The 24,382-nt window shown below is 40.5% G+C and overlaps 1 protein-coding gene across 1 annotated transcript in view; it reads right to left on the bottom strand.

Moving 5' to 3' along the window:
- Positions 1-12,714: 12,714 nt before the first annotated feature.
- Positions 12,715-24,382, bottom strand: part of frmd4ba (FERM domain containing 4Ba) — a 62,033-nt gene continuing 50,365 nt past the window's right edge. The window contains 14 exon segments of the mRNA XM_084727844.1: positions 12,715-13,850; positions 15,387-15,434; positions 15,436-15,541; positions 16,514-16,649; positions 17,093-17,853; positions 18,660-18,824; positions 19,437-19,569; positions 19,677-19,733; positions 20,027-20,255; positions 20,655-20,771; positions 21,289-21,422; positions 21,526-21,667; positions 23,346-23,484; positions 24,067-24,143. Of these exon segments, the coding sequence (XP_084583970.1) occupies positions 13,809-13,850; positions 15,387-15,434; positions 15,436-15,541; positions 16,514-16,649; positions 17,093-17,853; positions 18,660-18,824; positions 19,437-19,569; positions 19,677-19,733; positions 20,027-20,255; positions 20,655-20,771; positions 21,289-21,422; positions 21,526-21,667; positions 23,346-23,484; positions 24,067-24,143 (2,286 nt within the window). The 3' untranslated portion in view covers positions 12,715-13,808.

Raw genomic sequence — 24,382 nt, 5'->3', positions numbered from 1 at the left:
TGAAGTCCAAACACAGATCGTTGTGTCAATATTTAAAGTGAAGACTTCAAAGTGGTGTGAGGTCTTAACCCGTGCCCATCAGTATTCCTCCTGCACCCCTGCCTGTTTAATCTTGACAGTGCCCCCTGGGTGATGGATTGGCTAACTTTGCTTTCCTTTCCACTTACTTCAATGCTAATCAATGGGCTGCAGTAGATTATAGTGTGCAGAGCTGAGCGCTGCACAGTGACGGAGCGGATTCATCTGCAGTCATTCACCTCCAAACTCGAGTTTAGTTTAGTTGCAGAGTCAGCCACTCCAGCTGTTTTTTTTTTCCTTCTTGGTTCCCCTTTGAAATTGACTGCAGATAACGAGAATCCATCTGGAACATAATAATGCTCTGTTATTTGGTTTTAAGTGGCAGCGTGTGAGGATTGGCGGAAACATGAAGATAAGAGTGATGGCCATTAAAAAGTGTAATCACTTCAGAGGGATGTTTTTTCAAATTAAGTGTCAATGTTAAAGGGATAGTTTGGATTTTTTAAGTGGGGGTAGAATGAGCTGCTTCAAAGTATTACCTACATTAGATGGCAGTTGGTACACCTGCAGTTTAGAGTAGCAGCAGAAGGTAAGCAATGTACTGCTGTGGACAACAGCAACAAAATGTATTTTAGCCACTCAAAAAAAAAATTTTAAAGTTAAAGTGTACACTATGTTTAGAATATTTTCACTACTATAACTTGCTGTCAGACAGAAAACCGCAGCCAAATATTACTCTCTCCAAAGCAACCAGACTCGATTGTCATTTTACTTCGCAGTACATGGACTTGCTGGTCAACCACTGCCTCGATCTGTCCTTTAATGTGTTTGTGTTATTTTGTCACTTCCGTGTTTTAAAGGGTCAGTTCAATGCACTGAAGTAAACAAACAGAACTTCATCCAAGTAAATAACTGTGGTTTTCCATTGGCTCTCTAATGGCAAGTTAAAGTGGTATTGTGTACACTTAAACTGATACTGATCTGCATCTACAAATGCAAGTTAAGACTTTGCTATGAAAAGCAAAAGCCATACACAAACACACACATATATATAGATGTATGTAGTCCAGATCTGCCTCCCATTGAAAATGTGTGGTGCATTATGAAGCACAAAATACCACAACAGAGACCTCGGACTGATGAGCACCCAAACTCATAAATCTAGCAAGAATGGGGAAGAACTGGGGGCGTGCTGACCATAATCCACTATACACTGACTATGGATATGTACCTGAAACAACCCTACTTTAAAATATCTTAACTATCCCATTAATCTTTTGCTTTAAAAATCAAGCAGCACAATTTCTCTGTAAGGAATGCCTAGTATTTTTTTTTTTAAATGGACCCTTCAGATGACCTCTGCACACTCAGGTGTAACAGTATTCCAGTGGCTCTCCGGTTAAACTTTGACTCGAGCTGCGAGGCTTTCCCCTCTGTGTTACAGTAGTGATTTATGTCTTCTCTCGTGGTGCCTCATCTCTATCCCAATTGTGCAACTCGGGGGAGTGAACACAAGCACTGGTGGCAATAAAATCAAGTAAAGTCATGTCTCCTACCAAGGGCACAGTGGAGGCAGTTGTTCTCGCTGCTGCAGCTGCTGTGAGGATCCTACCAACACGCGTGTGCTGCTGCACACCCAACAGGTGTGTGTCTTTGGTGTTTTGTCCTCAACACACGTGTAATCCAGGAGAGGAAGTGCTGTGACACGGTACAAAACAACACTTATCCTTTCATGGTGTTTTTTGTGTGAATCAACACTTGACTAACTTGTCATTGTGAAACAACCATAATTGCTTCCAAAGCTATTTGTCGGTGAGGCAACAGCAGCCCCAAAAACAAACCTGTGTACTGTTTTTAGCTGCTAAGTAACATCACTGTTCTCCCTGTACAGGCGTTATTACTTTTACCATCTGCCTCCTGTTGACTTGAGTTTTTGAAAGTGGGGTTATATGACGTACTAACGACAGTAGATGGTGGTCAGCATGCCCCCAGTTTGGAGAAGCAGCAGGGGTCCCACCTAAAAAGGCCCTTTAAAAAAATCAATATCAGTTTAAGTGGATGTTATTTTAAGATTATTTTCACTGCTTTACCTTGCTTTTCTGAGAGGAAGCCACCTTTATATAAGCCAAATATCGCTCTCTCCAAAACTACCAGACTCCTTTGGCAAAACCAGTAATTTTACCACATGGTAAAACACCACCGCTGCCTTGACCTGTCAGTTTGGGTAACACTTTAAGATGGGAGCAAGATTGTTCACTACTTAGCCACTGGCATTAATTCTGAAGTTTTAAGATTTTTATTTAAGCCACCAGCCTCCTTTGGCAAAAAGAGTCACTTTACCTCACAGAACACAGGAGTTGCAAATTTACTGCTGCCTTGATCTGTTAGTTTTTGTTGTTTAATTTTGACATCCATGTTTTAAAGTATCAGTTCAGGACCACTGAAATCACACAATAACACAAATAAACTAAGCTGTCATTTTTAAAAACAAGTTTTAACATCTTCAGGATGCAATCTGTTTTAAAATAATATCTTAATCAATAACATTCTGAATTAAAGGAGTGGACAGTCTTACTTCCTTCTTTGGATAAAGTGTTACCTTAAATTACAGCAGCCATGTAAGGGAATTACTGTTTTTGCCCAAGGAGTCTGTTTGCTTTGGAGAGAGTGATATTTGGCTTATATAACAGCTGTTATATAAGGTCAGAAAAGGCTGTCTGACAGTAAGGTAACGTGATGAAAATATTCTAAATATAGTGTACACTTAAACTGATTTATTTATTTATGTATTTATTTTTTGAGGTGGCTAAAATACATTTTATTTGGACCACCATATCCTGTATGTAATACACCAACCTGAAGCATCTCATACAGCCCCACTTCAGAAACTCCAAACCATCCCTTTAATGTTGTTGGTCAGACACACTTTGACAGCACGCTGCCTTTGGGTTGACCTCTCCGTCCCGTCCTCCCCCCTTCCTCAGTTTGCCTGAGGTTCTTTACTGGCCAAGCTGGTTACTCAAACAGCCTGTCATTCAGCAGATCTGGCTGCAGGGTCTCACACTGCAGCTGGTCACGTGACACAATCATGACGACCTGCTGCGACCTTTGCGGTCTGCGGTATCCTCTTCAGCCTTCACACCCACGCTGCTTTTACTGCCTCCATGATGGAAGGTCATCCATATTAGCCCATGAACAAGGCCTGATCCACTAATCCAACTATCCAGCCTTCATAACTTGTCGGAGCCATTACTCTCTGGATCAAGGTAAATGTGCTGATCCGGTGGGAGCCATGGCACAATGTGATTTAAAGTCACTTTAATCTGAGCTTGTCTGAACCCTGTTGTGAGCTTTAGTTGAGTGTGTGTGGCACATATCTGCTCCACAGGGATTGTTTAAAAATGTTCAATATAAATACTGATTCAATAGCTAAGTTTGAGTTCTGATACTAAAGCAACAGATATGCCAATACCTTACTTTGAGAAATATCAACATTTCTTTCTCCAAAAAATGTTTTGCAATTAACCCAAAAAAACAGGGTTCTTAATTGATGATGTTTTTGAAAAACAAACTATAATAAATGGTGTAATAATAGGCTAAAATTCATCATTCAACATCATTTCAAAGCAGCGTAGCTGAACAAGCTCTAAATGCAACATGGCAGAGGTGGGACCAAGTCACTGTTTTGCTAGTCACGATTAAGTCTCGAGTCTTTGCAAGTCAAAACAGTTTGCAAAACAGTTCCAAGTCAATTTCCAAGTCCTAAAGTTTAACAATGAGTTTCCAGTTTCATTAAGCTAATGTTAGCTAAGAATTAGCCCGGATTTATCATTCTTTGTGTTGAACGTCGCATCTTCATCTGTAATTTTGTGTCTCAAGTCCAAGTCATGTGACTCAGACATGTCACCTTATGAAGTTGATCTGGTTAACATGTTAGCAAACAGTTGGTTATATACAGAATACATCCAGCAGATGCAGAGCAACGTTACTCTTCATTTGGGAGTGTGTAACTGTCCACTTGATGAATTTAAGTCAAATACTCAATCTCCTTCAGACCTGTTTTGGAGGAAATATGAGGGAAATTTTTGTTGACTAGCTGCTAACTGTGTCTGTCTTCAGTTTGGTGTTGGTCAGTTTATTATTGTAAATTTAGTAGAGCTTTCTAAATGTTTTGAAATTAACAAAAAAAATACAGAGTTCTCAGAAGATAATGTTGAAACACAAGTTTAACTGTATCCTTACATTGTGTATTAGATTGGCAAAACTTTGACTTAAAGCAGATCAGCCCTATACGCACATTACGCAAATTGTGTAGGGTCCTGCGAGGTACACAAGGGCCCCATCTCTCCCTCGTGTCAAAGCGGGTGTCAGTGTTCACAGCTTTGATGAGACGATTAAGGAGAACTACAGAGAAAATAGCATATGGAGAGTGAGCAATGTGAACAGTAATCAGGTAAACTTGTGTTTCCTCCTCTCTAAGTTTGATATCATTGATTCACAGTAACGTGAAGTTGATGCTCCTCTCTCTGTCTGTCTGATGTTAGCTGAGCTGCAGTCTGTCTGTATGAATTTTAATGTTCTGATTGTAAAAAAAATGCCTCAAAACATCTCATGTAACAGTTTTCCACAATGTGCTGTTTTAATATTTTCTTTTCACTTTGAATCAAAAGATTGAATTAAAAGATTAACCACTACTTCTTTTGAAGGGCAACTGTGGCACTTTTCATGCATTTATCCACTCAGTATTGATGGTAAATGTAGTCAGTTGAAGCAATAAATTCCTTAGTGTGTGTTATATTGACAGAGAAAGAGTTTGGATGCTGCAAAATCTGTTGTTCTTCCTGGATCCAGTGAGTTTTTCTGTTACATTATGGAATTGGATTGACCCAGTTTTGTGTTCTTTAATATAATGTTTGAAATTTAAACTGGTGGTGTCTGTTCGTTTGTTTGCTTTGCAAATAAATTATGAAATTGTTTGTTATGAAAAAAGACTCAGGGGTATTGTGTGTTAAAACCTGTGTGTCTGTCCTTTGTGGGGTTTGATTGTGATTTGGTCCTTTTTCCTGTGAACTCTAAGTCAAACTGGCACCTGGAGTTGATTGTGACAATACCTGAGATTTTTCTTTGAGAGATGCATTATTAATTTATTTGAGATGATTTTGCGTGAAAAAACTGGACCAAACAAGTGAAACCTGACCAGAGGTCTCTAATGAACTTTGTTGGGGTTCTTTGAGGTAAAAACTAAACTGAACAACTAAAACTTTCCCACAGATCCTAATTTGATTTGTTTCGATGAAGAGGGGTTACTCGGGCCAAAGTTTGAGATACTGAACTAAACAAACTGAATTCTTTTTGCTGAAGCCCTGAAAAGTAGTAGTAGTTTTTTTCTTTTCAGTTCTTAAGAGTTTCAGGGAATTTTTATTTTGGACTTTGCTGGAAATGACTTTTTGTGGTTAAATATGGTTTTTCACTGTCCTGTCAATACACTGACTTATACTGAACTGACCTGTGCTGCATTGTCACCCTGATTATTTGTGTGCTGTTCGTCTTATGAAAAGTGTTTTTATGACGTGAAGTGAATTCATGCATCCATGTGGGGGAATGACCTTTAAAATCTCTAACAGGAAATTATCAGATGAACTCTGGCTACACCATAAAAACAATGATGAAATATTTTGCTGACAATCAGTGCATCATAGTGATTTTGAAAAAGCAGGGGTGGAAGTAATGAATGACAATAAATCCAACTACCGTGATCTTAACATATTTTCATAGACAAGTCCTCGTTCTCTTCACACAATTTGAAACATTGTTACCCACATCCATGTTTTCTGATATTATTCCAGTCTGCTGACCCACGTTGTCTGTTCTTTCAGTTCATCTGTGCTGCAGACTGTCGTCACTAACATGGACGTCAAATGGCCAGCTCACTTCATCATTCCAGAATCTTTTGGGCCTCTTTCAGCATTTGTCACAGGTAGGCTATTTTTAATTGTATGAGACATTGCTGATATGTTTTCTGTGTTCATGTATATATAATATTATGTAATGCCATTCAGGGAATTAAAGTTAGATTCATATGTATAATATGAAGTTTGAATATATGAAATCAAAGACTGAATATATTGAATATACCTTGACAATATGGAATGAAATCTGACATCAGCCGACTGGCACCACCTTGTGTTTTCGATGTGTATTCTTGCTTAGCTGTATGCTAACACATAATGGGAATTACCATTAACACGCTAATTGAAAATAGCATTGCAATCACAGTCATCATTTTCTAAACAAACGGATCTATATGAGGGGCCTCACACTGGTAAAATCACTACAATGACCCTGCCTAAATACTGCGGTTGCATCGACCGGAGAGGTGAAGATATCATCCCAGCACTAAATATTATTCTGTGTTGCTGTAGGAGTGAGTCAGCACAAAATCTAGTCACACCAGTAATATATATAATGAAGAGTAATTAATACATGTACAGGCCAAAATGACTGGTAACCATATTCAGTAAAGTTGAACTGATGAAGAAATTTATGAGCAGCTGTTGCAAAAGTTTTTCAGCTCAACAAAGTATTGGAATATTTCAGCCAAAGCCCTTCTGTGAATCCAGGGACTTCAGAAGTCTGTCACTCTGATGCTTAAAGAAAAATAAAACAAACTGACCAAAATTAATAGAGATTCTGAAAACTGCACACAACACAAATATGAGCCACTAAGATGTCGTCCTTCACATATGAAAATTAATAATGACCTTTCAAAACCCTGAACTTGACTGTTTACAAAAGTGGTAAATAAAATGTATAAGAGAATAAACAAAATATGAAGTAAACCTCGCTGCTACGATCGCCGGTGACTCCTGTGTCCTGCCATGTAATTTTGATGTCTCACCATGAAACATGACATTGCTCAGCTCGGCCAGCACTTCCTGTGTCTGGCAGGTGTCTGACGGTCACCCAAGGTCACCGCAACATGAAACATGAAACGTGGCCGTCAAATTTTGATTTCTCGTCATGCGCCATGACACGGTTTGGCCAGTGCCTCCTGTGTCCAGTTGGTGTCCAATGGCCACCCGACCTCAGGTCGCCGTAAAATTTTTTGAAGGGCGTGGCCTGCCGTATATTTTTGATGTCTCGCCATGGAACATGAGATCGCTTGGCCGGGGTTTCCTGTGTCTGGCTAGTGTCTGACAGGTGCCCGACCTCACCGCGACAAGAATTTTGGGGGACGTGGCCATGCTGTGAAATTTTGATATCTCTTTGATGTGAGCTATACCTTTAAAGAGACTCTCCACCCCAAAATGAATAAATACATCTTTTTCCTCTGGCCTTCAGTGCTGTTCATCCATCTAAATAGTTCTGGTGTGAGCTGCAGAGTTTGGAGATATCAGCCATAGAGATAATGTGTTGGAATGAAATGGAACTCAGCTTGCGGCGGTCAAAACACCAAAGAAGTAAATTTGAATTTTGTTTTTTTCTCCCTCTTGTGTCATGCTTATTCACACTGATTTGTATCACCTCAGTATATAATGAGCACACAAACAGAAATTAAAATGAGTTTAATTAATCAAGAAAAAAAACTGCTTGATATCAAAATTAAAGTAGGTTAGAAGTGTCACTCGGTTCGGTCTTCGGTGTCGAGAGGCGAAGAGGAGAGATGGAGGAGAAACAGCTGATCCTTCTCAGTTGTTGAACTGCGCCACAGTTTTTGCAAACATGTCTCAGTTTGTTGTTGGGGTTTCCTACATGCCAAACGAGTGGCGTTCAGTGACTTCCAGAAAAATCTGACATTCAGAGAGAAGTTTAAAAAACACAACTTAGTATTTTCTCAGGGTTGGATGACTTGGTTGACAGTTTGCAGGAATGTGGTAGAGATATGTGCACAAAAGAAAATCTCACATTTATGACTGGAGGGAGAAACACGCCTACTTTCAATCATTCAATCATTTTAAACATTTGTTATCAACATGTTTTTGGATATGCACAAATATTGTAATGCTTTTCAAGAAGGTGACTAAATGAATGAAAGAGGGAGGCTCAATTTGTATGCTCAGACATCTCCGGCACCAGTGGAAAACTTTGGCCATAATCAGAGTATGTAAAGCTGTGTGACTCACAAACAGACACTTACTCATTCAGGCAACATTCAGTATTAATTCAAACTCTAAAACACTTTAAAATGTTGTTTTAAAAAATGTTTCCATGAATTGCTAAAATAAATTGATTTTAAAAAGTGTCTTCATTTAACAGTATGTAATTATTCCTCAGGTATCGATTTATAATATTAAAATTAATACAATGATGCCTTTTGCAGTAGTTGAATTAGTATTGTGATAAACAATACAGCATGCTGATTATTACTGTCTTAACAACTGCAGTATTGTGATATTACTGTTATAACAATTATAGTACTGTGATACTGCAGTTAGATTTACAGTAATCATACTGTGAAGTGTATTTACAGCAACTTACAGCTAACTGCTGCCAGAAGGTCACAGTGTAATATTGTCTGTTTAAGGAGTAATGGCTGACAAAATGTTATCAGAGAATAAATGTGAGAAATGCAAGAAGTAATAAACTGTCTTTTTACAAAATAAGTTCAAATGGCTTACATATAGCTCTACACCTTGCCATTATTTAATATTCAAGGAATCATTAATATGCAAATAGTCCCACCCTCTCCACACAGCCACTCCTAACCCTTACATAGCTACACCTGGCCTCTCTATTCTGCTGGGTAACTACAGTAAGTAGCTACATCCAGCTTCTCCTGTGGGCCTCACAGCTAATGATTTATGTGATGAAAACCCCCATGATTAAGTTTAATCTACAGCAATGCATCATGGTCTGTAAGATCATCAAGTGTCTGTGACATCACTGTCCTGTGAGAACCATGTATCTCTAATAAGTTAAAAAAAAAAGCCTTTTCTCAGTTTTGTGGTTTAAAAGTACAGTATTTGCCTCTGGGATGTAGTGTAGAAACATAAAGTTGGATAAAGTGGAACCCAGTAAAGTATAAAATAAGTACAGTACTTGATATAAATGTACTGTTACAGTCCACCACTGATTACAACTTTGAACTAATGCAAGTTGGAAATTAATGGGCTGACATTCATTGATGATTGATTAAATATTGATTTTAAAATCAGTTAACTGACTAATTACCAGGCAGCAGACCCAAAGCTCAGTGTTATGTTTTAGTATTTTATACATTTTATATATTCTAAAATCTCTTATTTATTTTAATGTCAGTATTCACTTATCAAAAATATTTTATTCAACATATACTGTTTTTTTGTACCTATATAGATCTACTTGTTCTTGGACTGATAGGTGGAGCAAACTGTTTAAAGGGAGGATTAAAAGGATTGTAGCTGACGTACTGGGGTGTGACTGTGTGGCAAAAGGTTTACACGTCCACCTGATGAATTTTAAAATCACTCTCCTTTTAGCACGCCTAGTAGTCCAACTGCTGAGGGAAATATCTGACACTTAAGCTGCTAAATGGTACACTTTACTAGCTGGTTGTCTGTCTTCTGTTGTTGGTGGTGGGCAGGCAGTGTACAATCAGTTTATTTGGGTCTCTCTGCCATCAATAACAGCTGCCTGCTGCAGCTTAAAATGGGGTTTGTGAAACGGAACCAAAACAGTAAAGTTGTGGGCAATAAAACCAAAACAATTAGTTGAAAGATGCTAAAACATTCCATAGAGTTAATGACAACTGCAAGAGGCAGGAAATCTGTTCAAAGAATAATCCTAATAATAATAAGGATCACTGTGTAGGATTTAGTGGCATCTAGTGGTGATCTTGTAGATTGCAACCAATTGGACACCACTTGCCTCACCCTCCCTTTCCAAACATGTAGGAGAACCCATGGTGGCTGCGGTGTCTGTTCTGGGCAACTAGGGACATGCTGGTCCCCATAAATCCTCATAAATCTTACGCAGTGGCCCTTTAAATTAGATTACGCATGTGACCAGTGGTTTCTTTCTGTACTTTCTGTACTTTTTTGTGATACAGTGTTTTGAACACATTTCTGTCAGTACCACAAAAAGTAGCCCTAATCTGCTGTCCATTTGATATTTTGTCTTGAGTGTGTTAGATGAGGTGAAAGTACATAGGAGTTCATTGTTTTTGCAGTTGAGTGTCAGCTGGAACAGCCTCTCCTGATGTCTGGCTGCAGCTGGTGTGCAGCAGCAGAGGCGCAGAGACAGAGGGAGACAGCTGGATACAAAGCACTCCCCCTCTGCCTGGGGTGAAGCCGAGGAGCTGGAAGTGTCTGAGACCTCCCCTGAGCTCGCTCTCAAGAAGCACAACACCGAGGGGCACTGCGAGCGAGTAAAGCCGCTCCACCGCGGCCTCCCTAAACAGGCAACAAGTGGCAGGATACACTTGCAGTGGTGAAAAATATGTGGCTGCTGGGGAAAGAAGGGAGGGAAAGGAGGTGAAGGGTTATAGTGTAATCTACGAGGGAGGGAGGAAAGCCAATACATGTGTAGAGCAGACTTCTATTGCATTGATGCCTCCAGGGAGGGTTTGGTGCTATAAACACTGGCTTGTCATTCACAGGGAGGACAGAAGAACAGGTTATAGCTCATGATGGGCGTGACAGGTTTTAAAGACTGGTTTGGTGGGTTTTACGGCTTAAGGACACAGAAAACCAGCCTGGCAACACAGCAAGGCGGTGGGAACACACAGCAGAGAGAGAGAGCGACGGAGCTCTGCAGCAGGAGAGCATTTCTAAAAACAGATCATTTATTCATAATTAGCTCTCGTCGTGACTGATTGCAGCCCTGCATTCATGCTAACAAGCTCCAAAAAAAAAAGAGAGAGAGAAAAAACACTGGGACGTAGCCAGTACTCTGCAGTTATCTTCCTAACTATAATCTGGCTCCTTGAATGCAGCCCAGATAAGCACTTTCCAAACCATTTATATGTGGAGAATGCATTAATGTGTTCCAGTTAACCAGGACCACCATCTGAAGCTACTGTGACAGAGCCTGCACAGCAATAAAATGTAAATGAGACTGCAGGTTATTTAGCTGTTTTCCTCTGTTAAGTGGTGACAATCATTGCACCCTCTTCAAAGCTCATTTCATTAATTGAACTGGCTGAACAGACGTTCAGTTACCTAATTCAACGGCTTTGGATTTAAATCCTGTGTTTTTCTGCACTCAGAAAGATGAAGTTTTTCAAGAAAACATACAACAGAAAGCGGGAAGATTGGTTTGAATGTTCTAGAAAGGTTAGTTGAACATTTCCCCTTTGTTTCCAAGGAGACAAAATGTCAAATTTTTCCTACTTGAAAATGATACTGATACATTTACAGAGCATTCTGGGATGGTTGGTTGAAAATTCCTGCAAGGTTATTTGAATGTTTTCCTTTGACGTTCCAGGAAGGTTGAATGATTCCCCTTAACTTTCCCTGGAAGTTAGAATAGTTAAGTTTGTCTTGCGTAAAACCATCATTTTAAGGAAGGTTAGCTGAATGTTTAGGAGAGGTTACTTTACCATTCCCTGGATGGTAAAAGTGGAGTTTTTCTAATGTGTTACTTACATAATAAGAATATCATGAGAAGGTCTATGGAATCTTCTCCTTAAAGCAACACTTAATTTATTTTATGCTATCTGTCATCTAAATTGTTTCTCACCAACAACTTGACAGCAACGTCTCTTTTCAGAAATCACGATAATCCACAGTCCTTGTGAGCAGTTTCATGCGGGAACTATTTTCTTACTACAGTAGAATCTAGCATAACTACTTTCTTTCTACTAGAAATGACCTGCACATATAAATAATTACATACATACATTCTATTATTGGTAATGAAAATGTCTGTTTTTGTATTTTTAGATGTATTTATTTTATGATTGATTTCCACATTTATCTTACTGAGACCTTTTTTGTGTTAGCTTATCTCTTTCATTTGTTGTTGGTGTTATTGATGCTATTTTATTGTTATGTTTATAATTATTACTGTGACTTTAAACTTCTTTTCCACACAGCCTATTTGTGGTATATTTATTGTGTGATATGCTGGTGTAATTTACCCTCCTGGCCACTATTTGTTTAAATAAGGACTCACAACATTCCACTCTGGTTCACTCCTCTTTCCAGCCACACCCTGAGGAGGACAGTGTGGGTTGAAACTGGCCAGTGTCCTTTTGCAATCCTTGATACGACCCAACTAATAAAGGCTTTTTAAGCTTGGTGTGAGTCTGCCTTACGAAAGCCCAGTGTTTTGCTTTTTCTGCTGCTTCTGCTTTTTTCTTCTGATTAAATTTCCCCATGATGTTTCTGTTAAAAGTACAGGTGGGCATTAGTAAGATTTTATTGATACCAATGCCATTATTGATTCTTCATATTGGTGTGATTCTTGATCAACAGGCTTACATGGGCTAATGTTGTAATAAAGGAAATTTAACATCAGTAACAGACATGTGGCAAGAGATTCCTGGAATTTGACCCCTTGTAGTACAGAAAGATGTTTGAGCATACAGCTGGTGTTTCAACCCTTACTTCAAATTATAATTTTGCACACATTACTTTTAAGACTTCAGTCTTACGCTTTGGACTGTTTTCTTCCTCTCTACCGTTGATTCCTTGTTGTTGTTTGACGTCATTTTTTTTTTTTTTGCAAGGTACAAGTGTCCCAAGTACAAACAGGACCTACAAACTCAACAGCTGATTCAAATGCTGATTTTTTTTAATTCAAACAAATGCAATTATACAAATTACTAAGAACCAGCTTAACAACAATTGTTTACTATATATTACATGCTTTTCAAATACATAAAAATGCTCTAAAAAAAAAAAGACGGAACCAGTGTATTTACAATACCAACATTTACATACAGCTTCATTCTCTTGAGAGAAATGGGGAGCACCGGTCCATGATTTCCAGCATGGATGAAATAATCATGTTAAGATAAAATAAAAAAGAACAAAACTGGGTTTTCTGTCTTCCTGCACCGACTGATCAGATGTGGCAGTGATGTCAAACTTGGTAACTTTAGTTAATACTCAGATGGTGTGACAGAAGCATTTGGCTCAAATGTATTGTAAGTACTGACAATGAGATAGATGGAATACTTTGTAAATGACAAACAAGAGCAGAGGAAGCACCGTGGCAGCTACGAGCAACGCTGTGATAAAACTGGATCTGGTGACTGCACAATGTTCCGGGAAGTAGCCATCTTTTTCACTCATTTTTAATGAGTTCAGTCCTTCATTTCGATAATGTCCTTATCAATCCTTCATGATTACAGTGCTCAGACACATGTGAAAGTGTGTGTGTGTTCACTGCGGCTCAGTATCCTCTTACAGAGACTGTCCCAGTCTTCGGTTTGTGTCTTTACAGAGAAACACTGGAGAAGTTTAGTCCACATTCCCTTTTGTCTATACCACACAGTCCACAGCAGGTCCCGGTATAGTTTCAGTGCACAAGTGCCATCACCACAAACACTCGCAATCCAGACATGTAGACACTCCCATGGAGGTTTTGTTATGATTTAAAAAAAAAAACAGTTTGGCATTTGAGAGAAGAGAAAATGAGAGGACTTCATTTCCCTTTACACTGAATTCCACAGAAGTTAAGTTCCTTCATTCTTTGGATCCTCTTGTACACAGAAACAGGTAAGTGCAGTCTAAGGCACGATGACAACTTGTCAAGGTGAAAAATGAACACCACGATGACAGAGAGGCAACTAGACTATTGTTCCCGGTTTTGAGTCTTCGTGCCAATAAATCTGGTCCTCTGGCTCCAGGTTTGTGTTCATTTGGTTACTGATGTGTGGGTCCAGTTGGCTGACGTCTACGTAGGACCTGTAATAAACACACAAGATTGAAACACATTAGATGGTTGGCAAACTGAGTGTAGCTTGTGACTGTGAGTTCAGAATGAATTAACCCTGGGCAGTAAAAACCATCCCATCATATTTTATATTTGCAGTGTCAAGATCAAGAACTTAAAGGATAACTGCTTTTTCTTTTCAACCTGGACCCTATTTTCCCATGTGTTTGTGTCTAAAACCTGCATATACATGCTGATCTTAGTGACAACAATTTTTTAAACTGATCCACTATGGAGGGAGAGTACTGCAGCTAGCTGAAGTGGAACTAAGCTACAAAGTAATCCCTCCTTGCACCTGCATACTGTCAATTTATGTCCCCTAAAAGTACTTGTTTTTGCCACTGTCGGGTTCAGATTGTTATTCTCAGTGTCTGACAACTTCATGGGAAGGATCTTATTGAGATAAACCTCTTTTTAAAAGAGCAACATGTTTAACTAGAAACAGCTGTTCTGTTCCTAACCAGACTCCCTTTACAAAACTGTAATTTTAACATCATCACCTTCATTCACACTTGACGCAAACAAATAAAACTCACCAAAAACATCTTGGCTAGTCCTTCCACTGCTCTAAATCTGGTTAGGTCAAAATAAACCCTTTACTAACTGAGTTGGGTGTAACAATATTCTGGTAGTACACACCATTTCACCCTGCTGCCTCTCTCATGTTCATCTGACCTACCTTCTGCTCCTCTCAGGATATTTTCACCTCCAGCCCTGAAATATTAAGGGTTTATTTCAACCAAACCAATGGTGGTTGTTGGAGCAGTGAGAGGTTGAGCCATAATGTTTTGTTGGTGAGTTTTATTTTGTTTTTGTTAAGTTTGAATAAAGATGACAATGCTGAAATTGCAGTTTTGCAAAGGGAGTTGTTTGACAAGAGCACTGAAACAGCTGTTTCTGGTTAACAAAACAAATCTTATTCTCTAAAAAAAAAAAAAAAAAAAAAAAAAAGTTAGACACTTTGCCTGTCAGTGGCAAAACAAGCACACTTAGTGACTGTACTTTTGACAGTGTGCAGTTGCCTGGGGGGATGCAGGAGGCTGCAGCACTCTCCCTCATTTTCAGACCAATTTCAAAAATTGTCATCCTAAGTCATTTAGACCTAAAAGCAAGGTAAAATACTGTCCAGGTTGAAAAATACCAAAGTTTAATTTAAATAGAAACGTAAAAAACATTGATATAGTAAGTTACCTCATGTGTTTCAGGCATGTTAATGTTAGTTCCAGATAAGAATAAACCCAGGGTCAAACATTCTCACCCAGCAAAACAGCAGATGCACACAAGACTATATGCACACGCATAGCTGTCAAATGCAACAGTATTCAGGGGTCACATTTTCTTTTCCTCCTCTGCCACACAAGTGCTCTCCCACCACCACAAGACACCCAAAACAAGAATCAGCAAGAGTGCGATGATTTGGAGCTTTCTGTCAGTCCCTGCCACATAAAAGACACATTATCACCATCACCATGATAACCATGTGGGCAAGTTTTACATTCTTGTCTCACCCTTTCTTCTGTGCTGGGACTTTGATTATTTGGGGGGAAGGGGTTAATTTTCCTGGTCAGGGGCATAGGCAACAGCACCACGCTTCTCTAAAGGCCCAGAAGGGCACGCCATCCTATCACAGCTCCGCCACTCAAACTCTGTGGGACATCTGTGCATGAGAAGGGGGGCAAAGGTCAAGGGTGAATGGCAGCACACGGGCAGGGAGCCTCTGCATGGGCCGAGAGGAAGGCAAACAAAACAAATCCGAGCGGTAAAGGCACACTGCAGAGAAATGTGACCACTGGATGACAACATGGCAGCTGGAAGAGGAAGTAGGGCAGGCATGTTTTCTTTTAAAAAGCCATGCAGTTACCTTATCTTACATGACAATGAAGGATCAGTCAAACATGTCAAAAATGCAGTTCACTTCACTTCAAAACATCAACAAGCAGACTTATGGAGTCACGTTGCAGACAGACTAAAAGAAGCAAACGCGCAGGCTCTAGCTGTAGCTGTTTACTTACTATGAGCTACCTTTCACAAAGGACACCTTACTGAGCCTGTGCCCTCTGGAGGATTGTGGCTGCGCGGGGCTGGAGGCCACCTGCCTGACCCGACAGCCAGGGGAGTAGGAGGAGGAGGAGGGAAAGGAGGAGGAGGGCAGGGAGGAGGTGGAGGAGGAAGCTGAGGAGGAAGAGCTAGCAGGGAAAAAGGCACAACGCCTCTGGCCATCAGGGCTGTGCCAGGAGCCCTTATAAAGCTGGGAGGCGCCATATCTATAAGAAAGCAGGGGCCAGTGAGGGACAGTTAAGGAGGACAGGAGAACCAGTCTTAAGCTCTGAGGGAGAACTGACTGCTGGCTGCACAGATCCTATAATCCTACTGCTGAACCAGTCTGTCATGTGAAGGAGACGGATGTTTACTGATGTCCTAACTTAAAGGAGAAGTTGAAGAAAATGTAACATTGGCTACACATCAGTCCACAGTATTATTGTGTTTAAAGGAATAGCAAAACCAAATAGCAGCTTACATTTTCTGCAGCCATCCTTTCAAGGTAATTAAACACTAGCGCTTAGCTCTGGGGATAAGGAGGATCAGGGAGTGGCTTATTGGATAAGGAGCTGAAGCCAAGTTTTTTTTTTCTCACCTGTTATGGGCGGAGTGGCTGTAGGGGGCTGTACTGTAAGTGTAGGACTGCGGTGCATGCATGGGCATGTCATATTCCAACATACCACCACCACTCATGTGGCTGTGCCAGTTCACACTGGAGGACGCTGAGGACACTGGAGAAAAACATGCAACAAGTTAGGGCTATAGAAAATGAAACAAGAATGTATCAGTCAAATTTGACGTTAATTTACTTGATAATGTGACATTTGTTGGGGTCTGTACTAAACATGTTTTCTTGCATCTGGAGAGCAAGATTCACGGGTCAGGAAATCTATGCCACACTACATTACGAAGCTTTTGCGATTTGGATATTGCACTAGGCCATATTATGATTTCAATAATATTTTGATAAATTGCGAGAGCATAAAATGCACTTTAGAGGCCCCGAATTATTTACATAATATCAGCATTTCATTTTTTAAACATAATGGTTAATGTCAGTACCAGTATATCATAACATCCTTTGAACAAGTCAACAAATGACACACCTACATGTGAAACCAGGTTTAACAACATAGTGCACTAGAGACTGTAACATATGGTGGCATGATCTGACCTGTTGAGTAGGAGGTGTTTCTGTTGTTGTGGCTGTAGGGTGCAGGCATGGTCTGATAGCCCAGGCTCTGCTGGGAGCCCCTGTCATAGTCGTAGTTGTATGCCGCCTGTTTGTGTGCAGCGTTGCGATTGTACCATCCTCTCAAGTGTTCTGCCACCAAAGCCTTCTGGATGTTCTTGCTGACCTGCTCGTTGTTGCGTGGAACCGGGCGGTTCCTGGGTGGCCGCAGCGTGGCATACGGGTTCTGTGACATGCCGTCTATCTCGTCGTTACCGTAGTGACTGTGCATGTCGTGGCCATGATAAGCTGTTGGGGTTGGGTGGTAGGATGGATTGACGTTATAGTGTCCCTCCATCTCATTGTCGTACATGTAGACTCCATTAGAGTAAGGCTCTGGGTCTGCGTAGCTGGGATAGCCTGTGACATAGTAAGCCGTCGTTGTGGGACGGGCGCGGGGCTGGTAGGCGTAGCAGCGGGTGTCTGGCTGAGCCAGGTTGGGCATGCTGCCCGTGTTGGCATACATGTCTTTTCTGTGGCGGCCGCGAGTTCTGCGTCTGTGGGTGTGGTTGCCGGGGACGCTGTATTCCACACTGGATTGGCTGGTGTAGGAGGAGCCATCGTCGAGGACCTCGGTGCTGTTGCTGCGGCGGGCTGGAGAGAAGGTGAATGTTGGCACAGGAGGTTCGATCTCTGTCAGGAACTGGGACTGGGACTCCAGACTGCCGCTACGCTGGCGGAAATGTTGTGGAGCGTCCTCTGATCTGCAATAGATAGATAGATACACAGATGTACTTTATTGATCCCCAACTGCATGGAAACAGTAAATAGACAGTCATAAACATAAACATAAGAATAGAAAAATATAAATCAATAGAAAAATAACACAAGTAACAAAATCAATTAAAACAGCTGAATCCAAAACTGCAGAAAAGGCCTTAGCATACTTTATAGATAAGTTATACTGTATATCTATAGAATATCTAAAAAAAAGCACAATAAAGAATATACTGTAATACATAACAGATATGCTAAAATATTAAATACTTTACATGATACTTTACATGCATCATGATATGCAGACACGTGTTCACAGTTTTTAAACGCAACAAGGTAGTGTAGCTCTATGAAGATGTACAAAATAACCATAAAGTATAAAGATTAAGAATTAAATTACACACAGAATACAAGTGACCCTTCTTAGGTCCTGCCCCTTTTTGCTCTATGTTCAAATGACAGCAAAATTCTTACTAACTAGCTAGCTAATTTACAGCAATCATTAGCTAGGTAGTTAGCTAGGGTTTTAACATTAGCTAACTTTAGATGTGGTACTATATGTTGCTTTTACAGGAAAAGCAGAAAGTTAACCAAGGCACCAAGTTTGCTTAACTGCTATTGGAGCACAGAGCAAAAAGGGGCAGAACTCAGGAATGGCCCATTGCAAAACATTTCTTTTAACAGCTGTGTTTTGACTCTCATGTACACCAGAACGCACCAAGAGCTGCTGATAAAGCAGATATTCGAGAGAGGAATAAAGGAAAACGTTCACAGTCAGTGTCTGAGGCCTTACCTGAGCTGGGTGCTGCTGTAGGCGTTGCGGGTGAGGAGGGGGGTGGGGGGCATGCTGCGGGCGTCACGTGGCTGTCTGGAAGCCGGTTTGAATGGGCTGCTGTGGCTTGATAAGGCATCACGGTGACTGTAGTGGAGTGATTCCTGCACTTGGCCGTAATTTAATCTGGAACACAGATAAGAACAGTATTTTCAGGGCACTCGCCTCTTTAGCGCAGGGCTTTTTATTGAAACAAACTCTTTAAGCCTCTCCTCACTTCAGTCTCAGAACTGAAGGAGAAAGACAAAACACCTTGGGTTTGCTTGAATACAGCACTTTAGTCATCACTTCCACCTGAATGATTGCCATTACATACTCCATTGGTCTTTCTTTTCATGCAACAGCAAGCATTATGAGTGTTTAAAATGAGTTTAAATATGTGAAACAGAGGGCAACACATCACCCATATATCATTTAGTAAACACTCATGAAGTAGCTGCCATTTCAAGCTTCCAGAGCCACTTTCCTGTTTCCCTTTTCCTCTCCACTCTCAGCTTGGAATTGTTGTCTGCTCCTTCACAGGCAGCGACATGTTCTTTTCCATCTATTTTTAAAAGCTGGTGCATTGGGCTGATAAGGGGGAGATTGTTGGAGAGGCAGGAGAAGAAGGAGGGAGGAGGTGACTGGCAGGAATGCAGTTCTGGATCCAGTCTACAGGTCTGTACTAGCTCCATGCTCCGTCAGGCACACACTGGAAATTAAAAATATTAATCTGTCATGTCAGTGCTAGCTGTTTACCTGCTGTCTGCGTGCTGGTCGTTGGCAGAGGCCCGCCTGTCTTTGTTGTAGTGGATGTCCAGAGTTTCTGCATGGTGCGGTCTTGGGGAATACTGAACCGATCGAGACCGCTGCCTCTGGGTGAGGTCATCATCTAGGGGACAGAAGTGATTGCTTGATTACAATTGATTTAAGTACAGTAAATGAGGGAGAAAGGAGTAAACATACACACAATGAGCATAGCTAAGCTTGGGCACTTACCATCATCCAGAGTGAGGCTGTCAGACAGAGAGCTGAGATCTGAAGGGTTGACATCATCTGATAAGAGAGGAGAGAAAATGGTCCTCAGAGACGCCTCTGATATTCCTCTTTTCATTCAAAGTGACGCATTTCAATCAGCTACCACTCCATAGTTAAATTAAAAAAAAAAAATCCAAGTCCTTAAAAATTAATTTTGATATGCAAGAAAATGATAGTATGTATGGAGTTTTCAGTGCAATTTTTCATGATAAAGGTTCTCAATTTTATTTGCAGCCAAATTATTTTGGGCACCCCCTGATGTAAGGCAGAATATCATCCCTATTTAAGACCCACTTGTTGATGACATCTACCTGCTAGGATCAGTGAGGCTCTCTGGGTTGGTTTCTTTCCTTTCTTGATCCTGTAGGCGTTGATCTCCTTCTCAATCTCCTCCAGTTTCCTCATTGCGTCCAGACAGTTGTTTCTCCTCTTCTTCTTCACCGTCTTGCAGAGGTCGCCCTCGTTGGATAGCTTAAGTGCTGCTTCCACGATCTTCTGCTGTAACGCGAACCTGCTCTCCAGATTCCTCAGATGAGGGTCCTAAAGGGAAACACAGCATGCGCAGTCAGCAGGGGAACTTCCCAAAAATAAGACAGATCCTGTCAACAGCAGGACTCTGAGCAAAGAAACCATGGAATTCAGTGTGTTCACATATTCATATTCACATTTATATTCTCAGTCATATTCATTTCTCTGACTGACTCGTAGATGGAAACCATGTTTCACTCAAAGCATTATGCAATGTAAGCCTCAAAACAAATGTTAAACTCTTAATCCTCAGACTCAAATAGTCAAATGGATCAAATGAGCTCTTGGTAAACAAACACAGTGGTGTAAGATCTGTGTATCAACAAAGTGTGACACGCAATTTTACATAACAGACTGAAATACTCAACATCGCAACAAAAACACAACACAGCACACCAAAGCTATACTAACCTCATCGTAGGGGAAAAGGTCATCCAGTTTGAAGGCTGTCCCTACACGGCGTCTTATTTGAGGAGGCTTCTCACCTGTGGCCAAGGGATAGTCTTTAGGCAATCGGCCCGTAAGCTCCTGCAAATGAGAACAACAGCCAAGAGTCAGCTGAGAGTGTGGACCAAGGCTTCTGTAGTTGAACTAAAACCTAAAACTAGGTGTGAAAAATCATTTTAGTTAAGTAAAATAAAAATAAAAACTAGACTTTATATTATATAACTGAAACAACACTAAAAGCTAAAACTAAAGACATTTCTTGTATGTTTTTATTTTATTGTCAGTTTGGTCAAATTTGTCATCACAACAAGCAAGAGGAGGAACTAGTGCATATGTTTATTGAGACTGAGATGTCTACACGACTGTTGGTCAGTTGCTTCAGAAAGTGCTGTGTTTGTTTGTATTCCAATTCCTATTCTGAACTTTTTAAATCTCCCTGAATAATACCCCCCATGTGATGAGAAAAACACTAAAACTGAAACCAACCTGAACTGAAAACAAAAATTAAAAACAAAACAAGAACAGAAAATACTGAAAATGCAAAACTATAATAATGCCATTATAACTGGAGGCTTTAAATGTCAGTGGAGATGCTCACAGCTTCTCTCATGCAGATCTTCTTCAGTTCCTCGATTTTCTGTGCCAGTGTGTCTTGAAGCTCCTTTTCCTTCTTCTTCAACTCAGCCACCTTCTCTTTCCTGTGTTCCTCGCTGACTTCAGAGTCAGCAGAACCTGAAATAAGCACACGTCCGATTAACTACAAATTATAGCCATAAATCATCACTCGCAATTTGATGCGGAACAGAAGCCATTACTTGATTAACTCTCTGCTTACCAGCTGAGATGAGGCTTCCGTTGCTGGCCATGATGAGCTGGTCTTTGCTCTCGATGCTGGACAGTTTACTGATCCGCGGGGCGCAGATCTCTGTGAGGTCCATGGCGATGTCTCCTGAACTCCTGGTTGTGGTCATCTTTGACTGTAGGAGAGGGGAGAGAAAGTTAGGAGGGGGAAACTGTCATGAGGAGGAGGGAGATGAGTAGTGAAGGAGGGGTTGTGAGTATTTCATTTTAATGATAGCGCACTGCGATAGCGGCGGCCCATTTGCATGCCTGCTTCTCCAAAAGCTCCACTCTCTCATCAATCAGCGTGGGCTCTATTCCTGGATGAACACTGACACACCATCTGCCTTTGAGGGAGACAGTGGCTGAATAACCTCATTTGACTGCAGCCACACACACTCATCCATCTTCACCACGAAATGCACATCACACACAGCGCTCATGCTGTATAATAGCCCTGACACTCAGCAAATCTGCTCCGTAAACACAAACACATGGACCACAGTGTATCGTCAAGGAATTCAGACAACTTTTAACAGTCGAACAACGACCTAGGCTATAAACATGGCACTATTTTTCTATTTATTCTCGCTGCTGTGCTCATAAAAAGATGTATCTCTTCCAAACAAAACACTTCACATTTTATATGGCAAATTTCTGTTTACTTTGAGTGTAATATATTTCCTCTTAAGCCATGGAAAAGACAAAAAAAAATCACTACTATTACTACTTCATATATCATTAAAGATACCATTTTGCCTACTATATCAATAATTGCAAGCTTATGAGCATTTTCAATTTCAGCTATCTTACCACTTATTACTTCAGGTTCAACAGATAACAGGAATTCTGTTCCATTTAGACCAAGGATGACAATTTTCCAATACAAGGATGACCAGCGTGGGACCTCTTCACATTAAACCTGGAGGCCTGTGATATCTCTTTGCTAAACTATTATTTACACAAGTCATAGGCATGGGATCAGGCAGTGCATCACATGATGTACAGTCATTGTTACACCAGGCGGTGACACTTGCACAATACCCTTTCAGACAGAACTAGGGTTGCAACTTCCAATTATTTTTATTATTGATTAATCTGCTGATTATTTTCACAATTAATCATTTAGTCAATAAAACATTTAAAAAGAAAATGCTCATCAGAATGTCACAGAGCCCAAAATGACATCTTCAAATTGTTTCTTTTGTTCAACCAGCTGTCATAATAAACCTTATGACTCTTCATTTTGTTTCAACAATGACAAATAAAAAGCAGCAAATCCTGACATTAGGAAGCTGGAACCGGCAAATGATTTATATTTTTGCCTGAAAAATTAACAAAATAGTTATCAATTTATTTTCTTTCTATTACTTAATCTTTGCAGCTCTAGTCAGACCTACACACCCTCAGTTCAAACTGAAAGAAAAAAACAGGCTCAATGTGTTTTAATCTGTCTAAAGGATAATTTCACAGCCTGATGAAAACAGGTCAACACTATAGCTCATACTGAAGTCAGTGAACATGACTGTCAGGGATAATAAATGTTATCACCTAAAATTAAGCTCCTAATAGGCAGAAATTACTTGACAAACTGACCAGTAGAGAACACAAACACACCGTGTATCTTTCAGCATCAACACTTTTTCCCTGTGTGACCTCCCTCTAACATACACACTGAGGCCTGACCCCAATCTGTAGGTGGGTCGCCTATGCGGGTCATGACATGAGGTAAGTTCTCAACACAGGTCAAGAATCAGCATAAAAGGGAAGGAAATGTGAACAAAGTGAATCAGTGAGGAGAAAACAGACACTCACTTTGCTTTGCTTCCTGTCCAGGTAGAACTGGTGCTGACTGATGGCCATCACCCAGATGGTTTTAATCAGAGAATGGCTGGCATACCATGTGTGAATAACCAGGCCGGTCTGTCCAAATGTTCTCTTGGTCACTGTTCTTCTGTAGAAGATAATAACACAAACACTCAGTTATTGTGCACATCCAAGAAGCAAATCTGTTCAATAACTGCACACAAAAACTAAACAGCTGATGCCAGATAAACAGGGCTTTAATTAAACTAAAGAGAGATGTGCTACACAAAGATGAGAAAAGAATTCAAACACAATCTTTATCCAATTAAACTTGTGGGTGTTTGTGTAATAATATACTGAAAAAAAGACGAGCAGAGACATCAAACTCATTTTGAAACAGACAGTGGGATTTAATAACAGCTTCGGGGGCTGGAAGTGCCACATTAAAGCCGGCGTGTGAGGAGCAGAGGTCTTATAACAACCGTAGAATAATAATAAAGTGGCCCTTGAACAGCAGGAAAACACTCATTTCACAGACAGGTTATAGCTATTAACATGGTGTCCTAAATGGGCTGGTGGCTGCGGATGCCCTTCACTGTGTCTAAGGTGTAGGATAAGGGCATCGGAAGCAAGAGAGCAGCAGCTAAAATGGGAACACTTCAGAAAACGGGGAAAGAACCAAGCCTATTAAGATCTGTTAAGATAGATGAAGTGGTTTGCCTTCTCTGACCTGTGAGGGTCGTTCACTTCCACAGCAAATTTCTTCTCGCGGAAATACAAATTCTCCAGCTGCTTCCACTGAAACAACTGCAGAGAGAAAGAGACAGTTTGGTGGAAAGGGGGGGAGGAGAGGAGAAGGGGAGGGGTAGAGTGACATTACACATCACTGAATACACAAGCCAACATAAGACTATTGATTCAAAGTGGATTTACAGTCCATAAACAGACATGTCACTTGATACCACAGAGGCTGTAAAACGCACAGTTGCATGAATTTACTGAGAAAAACTGGAAGCGTCCCCTACAAGGGGAATCAATCTTGCAAA

The sequence above is a fragment of the Lutjanus erythropterus genome, chromosome 2 (assembly GCF_056507025.1).
Source record: "Lutjanus erythropterus isolate fLutEry1 chromosome 2, fLutEry1.hap2, whole genome shotgun sequence".
Taxonomy (NCBI): Eukaryota; Metazoa; Chordata; class Actinopteri; order Lutjaniformes; family Lutjanidae; genus Lutjanus; species Lutjanus erythropterus.
The sequence above is the reverse complement of the archived record's forward strand: the minus strand, read 5'-3'. Positions and strand labels throughout refer to the sequence as shown.